Below are 21,011 nucleotides of genomic sequence, written 5' to 3' on the forward strand. Positions count from 1 at the left end.
AAAAAACCCTGTTCCTTACGAAAATACAACCTAAACAAGAGTTGTAATTAAAAATCGATATATGTAAATGAACGGCATGAAAAAAAGAGTTGAAAGGATAAATACCCAAGGAGTGGGAGAGAATGAGCCAAACAACCCTTTGGGGATGAGAAAGGCCTAATGCTTAAGATGATTGAGTGAATTCCAGTCATGATGTACACCATGCATAGCTCGCCTAACTCCCAAGATGACCATTGAAGCTTTTTTGATTACTTTCACTGCGTAGAAATGTGTTACATGGATTGCAAGAAATATCCAACAGTATCCAATTGAATATGGATTTTGGGGTCCTCTAATTATTCTCCAATGTATTGGCATCACATTTGGAAGTCGGCATTTTTTCGACAACCATAAAATTGAATTTCTACTTATGCAAATTCGTCACTTTGCTACACAATTACTAACATAACTTTCCTGTTTATTATTCAACTTTTAAAATTGAAATTTGGAGCAGGTTTTTATGTAAATTTTCACATTTACAACCAATTAGGCGAATATAATCCTTTTAGAATATGTTCCAACAAGTGTTTCGCGTGATGCGATTTCATCGCGGCATAGAACGTGAGAAAAGATAAGAATCTGAACAAAACCATTATCTGATGACTCTCACCAAGTGTGAAAGGTCCGCCGAATCATTAGAATCATTTTGAAGTTACACATAAATTGCGTCATTAGCTGTGAAAAGAAGTCGGTGACACTTAGCATCACCCATTTGAGGTGAATTTAAATAAAGAATTTGATCATAGAATAGAAAGATACTTGCAACATTTCGAAAAACTTCCATTTAATATCATAAATCTAAGTCCTCCTTCATCCAGCCGCATCTAACTCAAACATCATTTATCTTTTCAGATATTTAGTTCCAAAGCAGACTTGCAGCTTCATACGCAAATTCACATGCGCGAAGCCAAGCCGTACAAGTGTTCGCAATGCGCCAAAGCCTTCGCCAATTCCAGCTACCTTTCGCAACACACTCGTATCCATCTGGGAATAAAACCCTATCGTTGTGAAATTTGCCAACGGAAATTCACCCAACTATCACACCTACAGCAACACATTCGAACACATACAGGTGATAAACCGTACAAATGTCGACACCCCGGGTGCCAAAAAGCGTTTTCGCAACTTTCCAATTTGCAATCACACTCCCGCTGCCATCAGACTGATAAACCATATAAGTGTAATTCCTGTTATAAATGCTTCTCGGACGAACCATCTCTTCTGGACCACATACCAAAACATAAAGAATCGAAACATTTGAAAACGCATATTTGTCAATATTGTGGAAAAAGTTATACCCAAGAAACATATTTAACTAAGCATATGCAGAAACATGCAGAGCGAACGGATAAGAGACCACCTATAACCGGAACAGGATTAAGTTCAAACTCAAATCGAAATTTGGGATTGAACACATCGATACCAGCTGTGACAGGTGAACATCCGTATTGGCCGAAAGTTAGTCCAGATTCGGCGGCAAGTCTGACGGAGGTGATGCATCAGCAACATCAACAGCAGCAGCAACAACAACAGCAGCAACAGCAACAACAACAACAGCAGCCAGGACAACCGAATCATCACGATTTCCCACCGATCAGTTCACAACATCCTGCTAACAATGGCCATCCCGACCTTCAAGCGCATCACCGAATGTTAGACAATCACCGGGATGATGTTGGTATGTATTAAAATAGAAAATGTGGGAGAAATCTCTTTGTAATTATTTGATTCCTTGCTGGTATGTCTTTTTTTAAGTAAGAATCTTCAGCCCTCACACCATCTCTTCTTTCTTCCTTATCGGTGGAACCGCCATAAGCGGATTAAACTCACTTTAACCATGTAGGTCTGCTTCCATCATTGACACCTCTTTTTGACATTCTTTACTTACCACGGCTCAGCGTTGTAGAAAGAAAATTCGGTCCCCGGTTAAAAATTCTATCGACCCGTAGTAAAAATTACGCAGGCTGCCAAGAAATCTTCGGGTTCAGAAGAATCTCCCCCGCCCCTTACCACTTCCTGTCCGTCAGGCCTCTTTATATTGGATGGAGTTGAACTGCCATGCAAGGGTTCCCCATGCTAAATTTTCCCACCCCACCATTCCATCTAGGGTTTTCTCTGGGTTTCACCTTTCGTCTACAACTCTTTGACAATGGAAGAATTTCTGTTTTAGATATTCCATCATTTCTCTTACTAAGCTTTTTGATAAGGACCGCTTCAATTTTTTGGCTCCGGAAGTATCAGTTTCTGCAGCCACGTCTTTACAACCTCCATTGCTTTGCTTAATTGAAAACTAGCCTTCTTAACATATTTTGCAACCACAGAAAGGATTACCCGTGGCATCTACGGCTAAGAGTAAAGCGAAACAGCGGTGGTCCTCTGACGATTCCAGTTCATCAACCCAAAGGGCAGCTCGGCCGGCAACGACAAAGTTTTCAGCTCTATGTAAGGCTATCGAAGCCGACGATGTATGATGACGATGTTTTGCATGAAAACATCAATCCATCCGGTTAAGATAGTAAGCGATGAGAACAGTTTAACGGTAGGTGCATAACGTGAAATATAGCGGCTAAACTGCCTGTCAATGAATGAATGACAGGTTCAGGTATCACTGCTCCTCCTTCAATGATAGTATGGAAGCTGGGCGACTAACCTCTGATCTCTCTGCCTTCCGGATGAGAACCGTAATGGTGCTGTGGCTCTGTAATAACTTTATGTCAAGGACAACTTTAACACCTTCACGTGTATGCTGCCAGCCAGAAAAGTTGGAAACTTTCCTTATTGTCGTCCTTCCTGAACCGGTTGTTAAGAAAGTTCGGAAACGAATCGGCTACCAGCTCTTTTACGGGGTTGGGACCGTAACCTTAGAAGTGCTCTTAACGTCAATGAAGGGATCGTATAGCCCACACACCTTTATCTAAAGAATAGATAAAGTGCAAAATTTCTCCAACATTGTAAATCGTCCACTGTACTAATAAGCCGTTGGATTAATTGCTGCAAGGCATTCATATACCTCATATAAGAATCATGGGTTCTTGGTGGGGAAATCAAAGGGTTAAACTGCCGGCATGCTAGCCTACTGTAAGTCAACAAACCCTGCACGATGATTTCAAAATGTCCCCAGGCTATCTTGGTTAGCGACCAATGTATGCGACACCACAACAAATAAATTGACAATTAGAAGTCAGCAAGGAGATAAGGAAATTCTTTGGTGTTTGCCTATTTTTCCTATGACTCCAAGAACAAAGGGATGGGCATAATAGAAGGATGCGATGTTAATGCTTACCATATCTATTGGGAAAGTTTTAACAACAATATGAAAGGATTGAGACTATTAGATTAACTGAAAGAGACCAAACTACAGATCCTCAACTTGGGTAATGAACACACTTTTTTCAATGCGATCAGGCGAGAGGCCATCGACACCACGGTTACATCCAGGTTCTTATCGGGAAGTGGAGAGTATTGAATGTATCACGGTCTTAGACCACAAGCGCATTGATTTGGTAATTACCTCCGGAATCCGTTGAAGACAAATTGAACAATGTACTAACTAGAACTGCCAGAATTGCGTTCTCTGGAAGCCGTATCAAATCAATTGCCGGATTGAGAAAACAACCCAGATGATCACAACTAGCATAGAAAAGAGGCTTTCGAAAAGAGCTGTCAATTCAGTGACGCCAAAGAAGGATAAAACGCCATGGTGGAACTCGAATTTGGCAAATCACAGTCGAACGGCAAAGGTAGAACTCTGATTCTATTATTAAGAGGAACTGATACGGAAAGCTCCAAGAAGTGCATATATTTGCGCTTTTGCTAAGAGGCTACTTCGCTTGTGAAGAACGGCGAACGATCTGCCTCAAGTGCGCTTTCCAGGCAGCATCCAGGATCACAACTCAGGTCCGACATCCGCATCATCAATAGCGCAACAACCAGTATCCGATCTAAGCCTGCCTTAATAAGGAACTCCAAACACCCCGGTTTTGCGCCGAGGTTTACCAATTCGATATCCCTAAAAGTTGTCTGGCGTCCTGACCTACGCCATAGTTCCATCTCAGGTAGGGTCTGCCTCGTCTTCTTTTTCTACCATAGGTACTGCCCTTATAGACTTTCCGGCCTGGATCATCCACATCCATACAGATTAGGTGACCCGCCCACCGCACCCTGATGAGCCGTATTTTATCCACAACCAATTGGTCGTGGTATCGCTCATAGATTTCATCGTTATGTGGGCTACGGAATCGCCCATCCTCATGTAGGGAGTCAAAAATTCTTCGAAGGATTCTTCTCTCGAACGCGGCAAGAGTTCGCAATTTTTCTTGCTAAGAACCCAGATTTCCAACGAATACATAAGGACTGACAAGATCATAGCTTTGAAGCGTAGAAAGGCCTGGGAAGACCCAAAAGAATGCGTGGCGGGATATACGGAAGTCTTCTACACCGATGGCTCAAAAACAGAAGAGGATTCTGGAGCCGGAGTCTACCTCTCGAATAAAAACGAAAAGTGGGCTTTTCCTTTTGGGACAATATGCAACGGTTTTTCAAGCCGAAGTTTATGCGATCCTAAGGGCGGCTAACTGGGTGATTGACGAGCGCTTGAAGGGCAGGGGCGTGGCAATCTGTAGTGACAGCTAAGCTTCATTGAGGACGTTGAGTAGTCCTTTGATCACCTTGAAAATCGTTCAGGAATGCAGAAACCGTTTGATCTCTATCTGTAGATTCAATGCACTAGAACTACTCTGGGACCTGGTCACTCTTTCATAGAGGGAAATGAAATCTTGGATGCTTTAGCGAAAGAGGGGTCAATCTCCCCTATGCCGGGACCGAAACCAGCAATTGGAGCATTAGTAGCATTGGCTAAGACTGTTTTCAAAAACTGGGAACAAGCTTCCCACAAAGACAGGTGGCAGAGCCTAAATGCTGCTCGACACACCAAACTTTTCCTACCAGAACCGAACATGCGTACCGCAAAGTTTATCCTGTCGAAAAGCAGGAGGACTTGCAGGTGTATTGTGGGCATTCTGACAGGCCATAATTCATTAGCTGGGCATATGTTCAGAATAGGAATTACTGAAAATGATACGTGTCCGTCCTGTAAAGGGGAAGCGAAATCCACGCAGCATTTCCTATGTGAATGCCCCGCCCATGGACACATCAGGCATCAGATCTTTGGTGCCGATGTTCTCCAATTGCCACGGGTAGCATCACATCTACTAACGGAAATCCTGCGATACGTTAACGAATCCGGAATATTCCGTTAGACGGGGGTGGCGAGTACAATGGGCCAACACGACCTGAGTGCTCAGAAGCTGTAGCTTCTCCCCCACCATACACACACACACACACAAGAGCTTTGACCCTATGATGAGACTTTCGAGCGGAACAATTTTTGTGAGCTGAAATAGGCTCTGTTGGCTGCCAACAACCGTGCGCGGATTTATCATTGTAACTGTTATCGGTTGTGATTTTCGACCCTAGATAGGAGAAATTATCAACCGTCGCTGCGAGTAGCAGAGCGGCAGTGATTAATACTGAGTGCAAGCTTAGTATTGTGATCACTCGATATTCTGGCGTTGCAAAGCGCAACTCCACGCATTGAGCCAGTAGTGTGTACTATTCAGAACCTCCTTTTCAACAGATAGCTTGTACTTAAAATTCCCGTACCGCTCCCTGGTAATGTAGCCTCATACCTTTGCCATACCATCTGCCCGCAGATGAAACACTTAAAAGAATTTATTCTCGTAGTCAGATGCGATGATCGTAATGTTTGAGCGTAGACTTTTCGAACTCATTACTCCGGGCTAAAATACCGATCGTCTAGCATGGACCAGCAAATTTAGCGTGTTGCACAGGGTCCTTCTCTTCCCTTGGAAACTTGGGAAGTAAAATAGTCCATGTTCAGGATATCGCATTGAGAATAAGTGAAAGTACAATTGCAACTCGGTGCAAATAATTCATATCTCTCCTCTCCTGTTGCCTGTAAGGAATCAAGTCAGATGGTAATTCACCCCCGTGTCATCAAATTGGTTTTAGGTCGATGCAGAAAACACAAGAAGGTTCGGTACCAAGGTTGAGAAACCCAGAAGTTCAGGCACCGAAAACCGGCACAGTCCCTATTCCATCTCCTTGTATATGTGGGCTTTAGACTACGGCTTTATGGAATAAGCTTATAGATCATACTCTGGTTTGGAAGGCTCAACGAACTCTCAGCGCAATTGCGTACCCATTTGCGGTTTGTCTCTGTAATTAATGCTTCCGTTTAAACCGACGCTATACCTGTGACTATAACCTGATTAATCTCGACGAACGGGTAAATCGGATCACATCGAACATAGATATACTCTATGCCAAAGTGGTATTCTTCTTTTTCTGGAAACTGAAAAGGATTCAAGCAGTTCGAATCTGACTTCTTCTTAGTGGTTGCCTGTGTGTCCGTGTCGGCCTAGCCACATGGTCCGCTTCAAGCCGAATTTGTCAAGAACTGCAGAACCACTGACGTAATACACGCTGTACAGTTACTCATGGAGAAATATCGTCCTCTTTACATTGCATTTCGGGATCTAGAGAAAGCGTTTGACCGTGTGTGACGCGAACTCATCTGGCATGCTCTTCAACAATACCTAGTGCCAGAAAAACTGGCAAAATTCGAAGTATGGCGGGTGTATCAAAACCGTTTTGTGTCTCTGGTATTTATCAAGGAAGCAGCCCTTCATCACTCCTCTCTATTCTTGTTATAGATACTGTCACATGAGACATCCCACGTCCCGCGTCCTATACACTGTTTTATTCAGATTATGTTTTCCTAGCGTCTCATAGTAAAGCTGATCTCGAGTAACTTGACCAAAAATGTAGTGATCGCCTCATGTAGCACGGTCCCAGATTGAATCTTAATAAAACACAATTTTTGAGTACCCATCCTCATGAAACCGGCACTATCACTGGCAGTGATATACCGAGAACTGAGCGATTTAAATATTTCGGGTCAGTGCTATCAGACAATGAAGAATTGCGTTGTAAAATTACTTCACGCAATAATGCAATCTAGAGGAAGTGTCGTGCTACAACTGGTGGTCGATGTATCAACGAACGTCTCAATTTACCGCAGTGTTGTCAAGCCTGACAAAATGGGGTTGGAAAGGGAGGATTCGCCCGGGCCCGGGCTATTGTCAGGGGCCTGGAATAGAAATTTCAATGCAAAAAGGGGATAATAGGCGGGTCCGAATAATTTTCTTCCGAAATCCATATATTTCTCATCCCGGGTCCCCTTTTTGAGTATAATGAATGGGACAAAGGCTAAAGAAAAATAAGAATCAGTACTCCGCTGTGACTGGCACAACGATGCCAGTTTATACTAAGTGCAGGCTCCACATTCATACTGGTGGATGCAAGATCTAACTGTAGCCTCTACCGAAACTAAGGAGTACGGCACTCATATCCCCAGGAATTCTCCTGTGACTTATGAGCCCGAGGGACTATCCCGGTTCCCATGGTACCAGATAACCTCTGGTAAGGTTACGTAGTCGGAGCCACTTCAGATGAGTCCCCGTGCAAACTCGAGTTTGATCACCTTGGTTAGATCTTGAAGCATTGGCCTACTGCATCATGACTAGCAAGTCAATGTGAATTTAAATTCACCCGCTAGTGTGCTACCACTTGGAAGATCTCCTTGACCACTTGCTATTAACTCAGCCGGCAAGCCTGCTGCCCCGTCTACCTGCACGCCACCTCTGAGTACCTTTTTATAGGAACGAGAAATAACTGATTATCATTGCTTTTGGATCAGACTTCGTATAGGCGATGATGTGAAAATTCTTCCGAGCTGTTGCCAGAGATTCTTTCTTAAGTATCAGATATCTCTGTGGAGACCATTGTATTTTTTCTATCCACTTACTGCGTCCAAATGAACAAGGGAATGTCTACAGCTTATTTTCTTGCTGTAGCAAAACAATCGTCAACTATTGCTATTAATCCTTTCGTATTTGTTTTGCAAGGAAAATTACGCAGGACTACTCAAAATGAACTCCATTCTTCAGAATTTAGCACTTATGTCCATCCCACAAGCTATGAAGGCTGCTTTTCAGATATTGCCTTATTTGATCATTCCTTATCTTTGCTGGAAATGAACCATTCTTCATAATGAATTCATTCTACTATCTTCAATATTTTTTGGGGATCGCCCGACTTAGTGTGAAAGATTTGTGTTTTTCTAATTGTCTCCAATTTTTCCGGCATCTTTACAGTGTTAACCTAAGTTTTCTTCGCAGTTCTGCTTTGGTTGAGTTCCAATTTGCTTGAACTTTTTGGGGGTGTTGCTTTAATAAAAGTATATTTACCCACTAGATGTAGCAGTGTCTATTCTATGAACCCCCCAAACAAGGTAACTCCACCACTAACGCCTTAGGAAACTGGAGCGTTATTATGTACTTATGACCCAATAACATAAAGGTTTACTTATAATTTATGATTCTGACACTAATCTTTTATCTTTTTCAGCCTCTACACCAATTGGACCGTATGACACTGGTAGCCTAACAAAAACGACCAGTAGTTCAGCATTTACACCGATAAATTCAATGACACCTCATTTGAATTCGCTAGGACATCATCCAATGACGCAACGCCCCTACCTGTATGATACCATTAGCTTCCAGAACAAGAATGTCAATCAAAACACCGCCAATTCCTTTCCCAATCAATTAATTTCATTACATCAAATTCGTAATTACGCCCACCAACCTGCCGGTTTAATGGCTGGTGAACATTTACTCGGCGTGAGCGTAGGCGCCGGGAAAGATAAAGGATAACTATACTTTTAAGGGTTGTCACTCCCTTGAAAAATAGTGTGATCAACTATAGATTGATATTCTATAGAGTAACCATGTTTTTAGTTGTACGTTTTAAACAAATAATAGCTCATTATCGTTTCGTTATCGATTGTTTTCGTTGCAGAGAGGCTCGAAATGTGAAAATGATGTTAAGCATGCGAAGAATTATTTCTTTTACGAATAAGACTAGAAGAATATGATGTCCTATTTCGAAACGTACGGATGAGGACAAGGTAAACGATCTCAGCACCAAAATAGGTTAATTTTTAAAGGAACTGAAATTTCTACTAAATATTTATATTTTCGGTTTCTTCAAACTCAAAAGCACTAAACATCGACGAAAAGTCCTTTTTTATTCAGTCGATGGATTGATTTGCAGTTTTGATGTTTGGATGTTTTATTTGATTTATATATATCTAGGCTTATACCTCGCAAACACTTCCATGTATTATGAAAACTTACAAATAACCTTTCTACACGTGCACCCTCGGACTTGCAGGATTTGATATAATATTATTAAATCCCAGCAAAATAATGCACGACCTATCTAAATGATATCCTATCGATTGGCTCTTTTTTGATTACGGGTTTTTGAAAATTCTGGCAATTTTGAGATTTTTTCCTCAGTCAGTTATCTGCGGATACAGGCGTAACTGACAGGCCGGTCTGATCGTGTATAGCAGGCTGAAACTGAGTTAAACAAGTTTGGCAAATTTTATTTTTCCGGTTAGAGTTTATGTTGTTGTCAGTTGTTATACTACTCCCTGTATAAAAGCTCCGTAAGCAGAAAGTATGTAAGCCGTTCAAACTGCATAAATAACCTCACCGAATTTAAGTCTGCTATCGTTCACTATTTCATATGTTCATTAAAGGAAAGGAAACACAGCCTCATTACTAAGAAACTGTCAATAACGATTATAGACAGGAGCGTGTGGATGCCTTATTGTCTAATCGGGAAGAAAAGGAAGGCACAATGTACATCAATTTGTTTCCTGTTTGATGAACGAAGAGTCTTGGGTGCTAGTCCTAAACATACTACTGTGTCCAAAAAGTAAGACCAGTTTTTATTTATTTGTTTTAGTTTCCAGAAGGCACACGGTACTAAACCAGGCGAATATGGCGGACCTATCATGATATGCATCGAATTTTTGTCGAAAAAGCCACGAAGAATGAGTGCTCTTTTTCAAAGAAACTGAGTTGGTTTTTGCACTAATCAAGACCACGTTTCAGACCTAAAATATCTTTCAAAATGTTATTGTCAGATCCTTTCAAAATGTTATTGTCAGATCCTTTCAAAATACCAGCAGTATTAGCAAGCTCTCTAGCAGTCATTCGACGATAGAATTCGCATAAATTCCTCAATTTTCTTGACATGTTGTTCCTCGGTAGAGGTTGATAGTCGTCCATAATTCTCTTCGTCTTCAACACTTTCACAGCCTTTTTTGATATGTTTATACTACTTATTAATATTCTTTTCCAACAAAGCATAGTTCACTGGTCCGCGAAGGCTTTCTGTATCATTCTGAACGTTTCTGCACCCGAAATTTCATCCCGGAGAGGAAATTTAATGCAACTTCTTTGCTCAATATACTCGTATAGTAATTATACATTGCAAATATCGCCGAATGCACTTTAGGCGTCGTACAAAACCAAACGTAAATTTGTCGCAGATACCTGTCACAATGCTGCCAACTTAGAAAAAAAACGCGTGCTGTTTACCCGAACGATTTAAATTGAAAACTGGTGTTACATTTAAGACAAGGGTAGGGGTCCGTCTGTCCATTTATAAAACGAAAGATATCAAGCCGTCGCTAAATAGTTGATTTACGCATTCTCATAACACTATTTTTGTTTCATTATGAGCAATAGCTTTCCGTTTAAATTTTTAAACACTATGCGATTTACGGATGCCGCAGAGGGGATAGTTGAGCTCTCCGATCTTGTTACACTGAGTTCAAATCCTGATCGTCAAGGATATCGGTGTTTGTCTTCGTGCTGTTAGGCTGCTGTAGGATGATAACGAAACTGAAACATACAGACGGTGTCAATGCCCTATACACGACAAAAGAGTGAACAGTGACATTCATGCGATTTACAACACTTTTTAAAATCTTCATTTCATCCTCACAAGGTTATTAGCTCACACACTTTCTGTCAATGGTTACCCCATATCATTTTCTACACTTTTTTCACCATTGCTAGCTTATTTGATCAATCATTGCGAAATTTGTCTTAGTACGGCCTCGTTTAAACTCTACTACCTATGTGGTTGCCATTCACCCCTTGGTGGGGTATAGCGCGTCAACCTACGTGCCATCGTTCGCGGTTACCTGAAATGCCCTTCAGCTCGCCCCACGACTTCCCGAGACTAGCGTATAGTTATAGTCTCGAAATGAGGTGGTCTCAATGCAGCTTTGTAGAGAATTTATAAAAGGACACAATAACCACAAGACCAACAACTGTTAATCGATGGCGAACAATACTTCCAGTTGATGAATGACTATTATTCATCTTCAGCAATCCTGTAGTCGGCCGGTACTTAGAACCATGGGAGGCGTTAGTGATGCATAATTTATTACCTCAAATAGGAATTGCTATTTTAGAAATATGGCCTATGAAGATAGATATTAATGCTGAATTTGAACTCCTCCTTTTTCCTTCCTTGATCAAACATTAATTCGTGGGACGACTAAGTGTTTCGAATGTATATATGTAGTATCACGACGTGCAACGCATTGGGTGATCGCCCGTCTAAACTTCCAGTGTGGTTCAAACATACGTAGGCCTTCGGATCTGCCGATTTGTCCAATATCACTAGATGTGCATGGAGTGATCACATAAAGAATATCTTCGGTCCACCTACATATATATCTCAATTTGTTCTCTACATATCTTAATATCGTTTGACACAATATATCAGGCCAGGTCTATTCAATGCCACGCGGTTCAGATGCTACCCTGATGTCTCTCATATCCATCTCCCTGGTTCCGTCTTAAGAATGTCTGGGGTATAACGTCCCACCTTGGCTTTATTAGGCTGTAAAGCGAGGGACTTTAGGAACCTAATCCTTGGTCAGTACGACTACTTCTGTTTTCTCCAGAACTACTGAGACAATGTTAAGCCACCCATCTGTGGACTTATCGCATCACCAGTCCCAGTGTATGTTGAATTTGTTCAACCGTGCGTGCGACAACCAGTGCTTCAAAATCATCCACGGGCTTTAATTGCATCAATTCTGGATTGCCCCGCTCTAAAACCATCTTAACCAATTCTGATGCCCTAGTTCCCAACTCTGATATTAGATTACTTTATTATTCCTGTAATAATTAAGCAAGATTATCAAATGTAGCCTGACCTTGCCCAGTTATGCCTTTACTTTGCTGATTAATTCAGTAGCCTATATTTCGATCTTCACTGAATTCTTTGCAACAAAAGCCAATGTCATGTTTTGGCTTAATCAACTGTGGGAATTTCCTTCTTAATGAAAAGCATTGTCATGACAATATACAAAAGAGGCTCCAGTAAGGTATCTTGCAATACAGTGTCTGTTCCCCAAGCAATAGAAGTAGTAATTTTTTTTCTAACACCCTGGAGGGTCTTGACGGAAACGGTTGTCATGTCGGTTTAAGAGACTTTAATGCAGTCAAAATAGCATCCTCTAGAGACGGTTTTAATTTTCCAATTCTGCTAGAAGCATTGTCATAACCGAGTATACGGTCAGGATTCCAGAAAGACGTTTTTCACAATCTTTCATGAACATCCATATAGCGTCTCTTGAATGAATAAACTCCTTATGAATCACAGCCAATTTTAGCATTAAGAAATACAGCCAGTATTGTTGTTACTTCTGACTTACTTCGGCGCTCTAATATTTTTCGCCGCACCTAAATACCCGTGGTTTGTCTTGAAGAACAATTACATAAAATCATATGCCTAATTTCTTCTAGCAGCTTCCCACAATACGCTTTCCGTATTCACTTTCCGGTAGTATCCAAAACTACCTTCAAATCCATACCATCTATTTTATTATAGTTTTCCTGGAGCAAATTGTTCAAAAAGAACTGCAAAACTGTCTATCGCAAGTAGTTTTCTTTCTACGACGAACCATCGAGATAGATAGAGAGATGTATTTACCTTGAGTAACTGATTCAGGGAAACAACTGTGAATGACAATGCCATTGGCCCCTTTCATAGTTTTGCTCATTAATGGCAGCTGTCACGGACGTATCTAGAAGTGTTGTACATGACAGATTGCTTATGCCCAACCAGGGGTATATTTTTCTTTGTACCCATACGGAGGTGAAAAATCATAGAAAGACACGTCCGCTCCAGCCCCGCGAGACCACCACTTAGGTATTACTTCGCGGGGTGGGTTTACCTTACAGCATTCATCCTTCTGCACGTTTCGGCTTTGCTCCTTATTTTCTCCTTCGGCAACGTTTGCTTTGTTTTACCATTGCGGACGAAACCGTAAGTTGCTTTTCCTTCACGACTAAGTTCTCCAACCTAAAGCAGTGCAGATACTGCCTACAGCAACCACCGTGTTCGGTGAGAAACTGTGCAATGTGGTAGTTGGTCTCTCCATGTTTCCGTCCAAGTCACAGCCTAATGTTGATGATTAGCCTATTCGTCCACCGACCTTTCGTAGACTCATCCCATCTGCATTACCAGAGATCATTCGATTTTGACTTTGCCGCAGTCCTACGTTCTGTGTGCCCCTTCATGCTTGTATGGTAGAGCACCAGCCCGCCACCACCTCTCCACCACTACCTCATCTGATGTGGTTCTAAAAGCACTGCCAACTCTCAATATCATCAGTCAGTAAACCGAATTCACCTTCTTTCGTCTTTGAGAGTTTGCAAGTGCATGTGACAAGTAAAGCAGGATGAATCGCGTCAGTACGGCTAGAAGCAACCTCGAACAGTGTTTCGGCCCGTCAATATTCGACAACATTTTGCAAGTGCAGCGCTGGCACTGGCTGCCTTTTGGGATGCAAATTCTAGGTGTTCCCTAAAGCTCAGTATGTCGTCAGTTATGACCACCAGGTATTTGATACCCCCGCTGTGACCCTGTGCTTTTTGGGGATCTCATTCGTCTCGTATCAGAGAGGCAATTTTGAAGGAACCAGATTCCCTAAATTTCCGGGAACGCCAATTTTAATTAACACCCCTTTAAAACTATTCCAGTTGGTTGGGTTAAATGCACTTTTCACATCCAATGCCGACACTGCACATTAGCTTCCAGAAACTAGTGCACCTTTTGCCAGGTTCACGACCATGCTTATTGCATCTACTGTAAAGTGGGGGCGCTGGTAACCAAACTGGCGATCCAACAAGCCATTGCTGTTTTCGAGGCTGGGTAGGAATCTATTCTAGATGACTGGCTCCATCGCAGCAGGCAGATCGGGTGACGTAATGCTCGGTCTCCTGGTGGCTGGTTGGGTTTGGGAAGCAACACGAACTTTTGCTTTCTCTGCTGGACGGAAGGTCAAACAAGTAATCTATGGTCACCCGTGTTCTTTAGTTTCATCCATTATCATATATATGATATAGCTGTCTAATGCATTCCACTTTCTGCTTCGCTACCTAATTACTAGAAAAAAGCCTTTTTCTGGAAGCATATAGATTTCAGTTCTGCGACGTCCTAGTCCTACTAGTATTTTAACTGCTGCAGGAACATATCTTTCCCAAGGTCACAAAAGTAGTACAAACTCCTTCTCCTTTAATTTTTTAGCAATTTCACTCCCCTCCCCTGCAAAATGTTTCAGACTACCCATAGTTTACTACCGTGAAAAGGAAGTTAATTGTAACTCTCATAATATAGATTTAACATCATTTTTACTTTACGCCTGCTTATAAATTATGCTCTCCATCCTCTTTGTTATCATGCAGTAGAGATGAAGTTGCAGACATATGAACAATACAGGCAATAGGTTTACCTATTTCATGGAATAATTAAACCATTTAGTAAATTGTATACATTTTCAATACATACACCGTCCAATTATTTGTTTAAGGAAGTTGAAAAGTATTATTTTAAATAGAAACAACACTTTGAGAAAAGATTTTGAAAATGGCACAATTAAGGATAATATTTGACTCGAAAAAAAAAGTGACAAGAAATTCAATTTTATATGGCTATGTGATAGATGAAAAAACAATAATATTGTATTATTCGTGTTTTTTCTGAAGAGGCAAGGTGCTACTTTTTCGGGTATTGATTGGAATGTTTTCTTGTGATTTGAGTGATTTTAAAATTGAATTATTCATTGTCTTCTGGTTTACAATTTTATGTTTAAATCACTCCAAGTTGGAACCAAATTTCATAATAATTCCGTCGCTTTTCAAGTGTTAATTATGTAGGTAATTACAAAACAAAGTACATGCATTAATTAGAGGTAAATGGGCCCAAATTTAAACTTGAATTTATATCTCGATACTGCAGTATTTATCTTTTGAACGACAAATAATGATAACGCCCCCACAACTCGCAAATGTAAATCAAAGAACCAAATTTTCGATGACTTCATGAAGTGCGATTTGTTTATTTCCCTTCATTTAATTTCGACCCCCGAACAGTTAAGGGATATTCCTATCCAATTTCAATAAATCATTAGATACATAGTATTACAACTAGAGGGTCCTTTGGGTTACACAACAATCGTCCTTCATACCTCATGATTCAGCTCATCTGAGCCAGATAATTTATTGCTTTTATTGTTAATTATGGCAGTAATAAAAGGTGAAGCTTCAAAGTTGCTAATTTTATCGCATGTTTCTCTATCATCAAGGAATTTTTTTTTGATGCGCAGTTCCTATACTTTTAACTTGCATTTCATATCAAGCCCTTGACAGTCACATATAGAGCGCTTATCTATTCTGCTAGATTTGCCAGTCATCTCTTTTATTAGTCAAAAATTGTTATCCATTTTATCCAATTAGCTTAGATTCTTACCTCGCTCACTGAATCACTCAATTTGTGGGAAAATCATTTCCTTTTCTCTTGTACTTTTTTCCAATGAACGTAAACGTGCGTCAAGTCGTAAAAGGCTCAATTGATGATTGATAGAAGGTTTGATTTGGTACCACAATAAACTGCGTGATACTTCGAATAGCAAGATTTTCGTTTCCAGTCCGGTAATTTGTAGTTGTATTCCTTATGGGAATCTCGAGCTGACTAACTGACGCAAAATTGCGCGTCCTTCCAGATATCCAAAACGACAAAGGACTTAGATAGGCCTGGTAATCATTGGTATGAGTATGGCATGCATAGATCAGTGAAAGGGAAATGGTGAACGACTTTTTCTTCCTACCACCAACTTTTCCATTCGTAGAGAACTACGCGCCCTTCAATAAAAACTCACTAAAATGCCTTTCTTCGTTCTTCTTTCGTTTCTGATATACTGATCTAAAAATAAATAAAAGTTTCCAAATATTTCAATATACCTCGACATTACCTTAGCAGAGCTATTTAGCCGTTTTCAGAGGCTTTTCGATTTGCAATCAGACTCTTTTACTATATCTTTTCGGACGTTGCCTACTCTGAAACCAAGAACATATCCGAGATAATCAATGCGAATGGTTTGGTTTCGACCCTCATGATTTTCAATTACTGTCAACAAAAACTAATTTTTCTCAACCACTTGATACCAGGCCGAATCCAATGGAGATCAGCTAGCTTCCACTTTTGTGGTCCAAGGATCCCTCTTTTTGGGTTTAGCGCAATGTCAGAAAAGTGCATGATAAAGACGGCAAACGGTTTCGTCCAGGGCAGAGGCAACTTATTAGACGCTGCCTCACCCCTGACTTGGGAGCAGCATGACCGAAGTTGTTCGCAGGTATTAAGGGCTCCTATTTATAATTCGCACTCACATTGTGTTTTGCATGAGAACAGTGTCACTGAAACTGTGCGCAGCTGTTAACGCTTCTTTTTATAATTTGCCCTCACGTTGTGTTTTGCAAATTAGAAAAAGAGGCATTCAGCGCCTGCAAACTGCTTCAGTCATGCTGCTCGCAGAGTAGGGGTGAGGCAACGTCCGTTGGGATGCCTTTGCACTGGACGAAACTGTTAGTCGTCTTCGTTTTTTACCTATAAGGAGGTTAATTTCTTTCCAATTGGTCCAGTAGGCCATAAGGTAGAAGCAAGGTAGAGTAGTTATAAGTGGCCGTCGCTAGCGTCGCTTAGCGTTGCTATGCGTCTTTTTGATGACACAAATCCCTACAACCGTGACTGCAGTGAGAATGGGTAGCAGGTAGGGGCTAGGGGGTAGCAGCTCCCCCACCTTACAACAGATATCTCTCTGAGCTCTAGTTATTGTTAGGTAATTACAGAGGTAATAACTTCGGGCCTCTCGCTCCGACAATGCGTATTATTGAATCTGTACGCATTTGCACATTCTGTACGCATTTGCGTCTGGTCCAAAAGCTCTCGTGATCGGGTTGTAGGAAAGCCAGATTCTCTCAATTGGTACTTCACCATCTGAAATCAATGGTTGTCAGATAGTGCAGGTAGGTTCCACCCTCGACAGTCGCCATAGGAGCACAATTGCGCCCACCCAGGGTTTGAGTACCGTCAGTAGCTAGGTTGTGATACACCGGGATATCCTTGAAGTCCGTACGACTCGACCACACTACTCATAACCAAGTTCCGCCCAGACTCAACAAACCATAATTGACCCTTGGGTAAAGAATGCTGTGTCGTGATCCTACAACACAGCGCCGGTCTTCCACTCTGCGCTGGTTGGAAAGTGTACCATAAAATTCCTCTTGAAGCTCGGGCTGCATGTAGTGGAGTCTATTGAAAATTCCCAGAATCGTCTACGATACCGCTATGTTCGTGGGGCCTTGCTACCCAGCATTTGAAACCTGATAGGAGGAAGAGGTGTAAGAGTACATTAAAGACATTCGCCGGGCAGAAATCCAGAATCCTAATAGCCCTTACACATGTGGGTCTTTGGATCCCATGAAACTTGTGGACGTCCAAAAAAACTGTCCTTTGCCGAAGATTCTATTTCCTCATGAAAGTTTTTTTGCAGGCATAGAAGACTATGAAGACCCTTAGTTCAATATTATAACGTGTTGAACTCGGCCGATTTTGTACTGATTGAAGTCATTCTCGTACTCTGAAAATAGAGATTCATAAATATCCACTGACTATAAAGAACCTCGAAATTTTCACCTCAGCTTAATCTGCTATTTAACTAAAGATCCGGGATCACGCCCCCCGGAGAAAAACGCCAGTCTTTGTCCATTTAGCCGCGCATCTTCTCTTGGTGGCTAATGACATCAACTTCCTTTTGGATGGATTTATGCCGAACCCACATCTTGCATACCTTTTCCAACATGCCATCTATAATCTCGCTAGCAGTGAGAAACATCTGCGTCTCTTTCAGCCCTAGTCCCATTCAGAAGCGGGATTGGATCGTCTTGATCGGTTTCGTCCCTTTGCTCGGTCAAAAACCTAATCTGGATGGAGTTGTGAATCTTTCAAATCACCATCCAGCGTATCAGGCCATCTTTGCTTCGGCCCGTGTTTCGGTCGTTTCCCATCAATTTCGATGTTTAGACCAATCTTGGCAAATCAGTCCACCTCAGCACGAATTACATATCTAGACCATCAAAGACGTCTCTATGGAAAATTTTCCATTGAGTGGAAAACATCGTTGACACTAATATCACCAAGTCTTCCCCATACGCCCCTTCACCCCGGTCCTGTGCAATATTCGTTGAATTCCATCTATCACTATCAACCAGAACGCGGAGAGATCCATTGCGTAAGACATCTTCTCAAGCCTATTCTGGTTCGGGGCTCCCTGGTGTCCTTGGTACACACGTTGATAGCTGCTCCGTCTATGTCACAGGAAGCCCCGTAAGGTATGATGCTCGTACTGTAATGACCACTCAACAGCACTAATTACCTGCTGTAGAGCGATGTTTGTGAATTTGCCTTTGAGAAAGTCATGCTGTGATTCGGACAAGAGCAATCTCTCCGTGATCGTCGTTAATTGGGTGTCCAGGATGCGTTCGAGTGTTTTCAATCCGAAAGAAGCGAAGCTGATTTTCTTTGGCGGAATCATGGCAGCGCCTGCCCAATTTCAGTATGAATGATAAACTTATAGTATGAGCTTTTCTTGCTATTTCTAGAGCATGACTAAGATTTAAATGCGGAGAAATTATCTGCAGCCCAGCTGATTTTATCCTCGCTAGTCTCTAGCGGATGATGCTGCATATCCTCCAAGCGGGATTCTGCCTCCAGTCCAGCTCGTTTGTCGCTCCAGAGTCTTTCTAAAAAAATCGTCCAGCGACTTCTAAAGCAAGGATGGACTCCTATATGACTTATATGGGGAGAAGCTGTTTATAGCTCAGCTCATTTTCTCCTCGATGATTACTAATTTAATATTTACAAACAACTGGGGCCGCACAACTTCCAAGAGAGATTCTGGCTCATAGTCTCCCTTGTTGGCCTTGTTGCCTAGATCAGCAGCTTCAGAGTCTCCTCAGCAGATTTCGTCCAGGAGCCCTCCGATTTTTTACGTAAAGATAAGTCCCTATGTTCTTTGGCCAGAATCCTACTGAGTCAGTCCTTGTATAGTTGCTGGTATTCTTGCCTGTAGCAGATATTGGAAACCTTCCTAGCCAGCTCCTTGAGGTTGGACATCGTCTTCGTTCCAACAAGGGGACAACGTTTTCTTGCTGTATTTTGCCTGGCACAATACCCCAAATGCCATTCAGGCCCTACCATTGATTCTAGTTCGTCTGTCGTGCAGATTTTACCATTAGGGGGACCGGTAAATTTGGTTTTGACAATCTGATCAAACTTCTTCTTGTCACTCCTCCTAGAATCTCTGCAAAGGTAAGGAACCTCTATAGAGAGATTCAGATCGTAAAAGTACCCAGTTGTGAACCGAAAACAATCCTTGCCCAAACACTCTCCAGTTTTTTACCCTGGAAGTTCCGTTGTCAGTTAGTAGCGTTATATCAACGATTATCTCTCGCAACTTAACAAAGGTGAGGAAATTGAAAGTTTGTGCTGCCCTTGTTTGGTTTGGTTTCCTTGACGCGATGGTGAACGTCAGATGTCATAATTCTTCCTGTGGTAGTTGTTTAGGATATGCGGGATCCTAAATCCACATCCACATGATGGAGGACCGGACTAAATCAGGAGCAACTTACTCCCTCGTTTTATAGTCCATGGGTCCCTAGTTTGGAGCATAGCACTCCAAGCATTAAAAATTAAAAAAACCAAAAAAAGACGGTTTCGTCCAGGGTATTTTCGCTCACGCTGCTCCTAGGGCAGAGGTGAAGCCGCGTCTGATGAGTTGCCTCTGCCCTGGACGAAACCGTCAGTCATTTTTTGGTTTTTTTAATTTCTTCCTGTGGTGTTGTTCCATCTTGAGGCATGTAAGGCGTTCTCGGCCTCGTTCGGACCAGGGTTGCTGTATTAGTGCGATATCGACGTCTTCCTGCCAGAAGGAGGCCTGCGGTTTAGCCGAGACGCATTTCGATTGTCGCAGATTTATCTGGGCTACCTTCAGCATGGTCTGCTTGCGTAGGTGGGCCGTCAGTCCTCGTCAGGCCGTCGATCTTCATCTCTTCCAACAACTCATTGGCGGCATGGACTAGATGAAATTCATTGTTGGGCTTCGCAGAGCAGAACACTTTGGCCTTCGTATTTCCGACTACGAACCGTACTTTATACTCTGCCTTTTGCAGTATCTCCAACCACTTTATATCTTTGCTGCTCGGTTGGGCAAGAACCTCCAATCCAAAACAAAAGGAAGTCAGGATTTATATTTTTTTCTTATTAAGAAAAGGAACCAAAGGATGATTTGAGCATTTCAGTGGATTTTGAATTTTTACGACGCAATTTTGTGGACAAATTGATATATCAACGTACACTGTAAAGAAAGACGAAATTATCCCTCCCTGGTGCATGGTTTTGTGCTGATATCGATAAAAGCACCTCTCTAGCGAATGAAAATAATTCAACAGTTCCCCAAAAGTTGGTTTCACGCCAAATAGGTCACTATTGAACCTTATTTCTCATAGGAACCACTAGAAAACTCAAATAGACGTACGAACCTCACATAGCCATATAAAACAATCTTAATTTTAAATACTGTTCCGAACGTAAAAGCGAAAACTTTCAAC

The 21,011-nt window shown here is 41.7% G+C and overlaps 1 protein-coding gene and 1 long non-coding RNA gene across 5 annotated transcripts in view; one reads left to right on the top strand and one right to left on the bottom strand.

The window, feature by feature from the left end:
- Positions 1 to 14,550, top strand: part of LOC119659865 (zinc finger protein rotund-like) — a 206,835-nt gene extending 192,285 nt beyond the window's left edge. For 3 of the 4 annotated variants that reach the window (XM_038068179.1, XM_038068177.1, XM_038068178.1), the window contains 2 exons: positions 892 to 1,717; positions 8,530 to 14,550. In XM_038068179.1, coding sequence (XP_037924107.1) covers positions 892 to 1,717; positions 8,530 to 8,840 — 1,137 coding nt within the window. In that variant the 3' untranslated portion in view covers positions 8,841 to 14,550. The remainder of the gene's footprint in view (positions 1 to 891; positions 1,718 to 8,529) is intronic. The other variant, XR_005250379.1, reaches the window with a different exon arrangement.
- A 132-nt stretch (positions 14,551 to 14,682) lies between these two features.
- Positions 14,683 to 16,683, bottom strand: LOC119659866. Its single transcript, XR_005250380.1, has 2 exons — positions 14,857 to 16,683; positions 14,683 to 14,800 (listed from the first exon to the last, which is right to left on the bottom strand). It is a non-coding gene; the product is annotated as an uncharacterized LOC119659866 (long non-coding RNA).
- Positions 16,684 to 21,011: the final 4,328 nt, after the last annotated feature.

This window comes from Hermetia illucens, chromosome 6 (genome assembly GCF_905115235.1).
Source record: "Hermetia illucens chromosome 6, iHerIll2.2.curated.20191125, whole genome shotgun sequence".
NCBI classification, from domain to species: domain Eukaryota; kingdom Metazoa; phylum Arthropoda; class Insecta; order Diptera; family Stratiomyidae; genus Hermetia; species Hermetia illucens.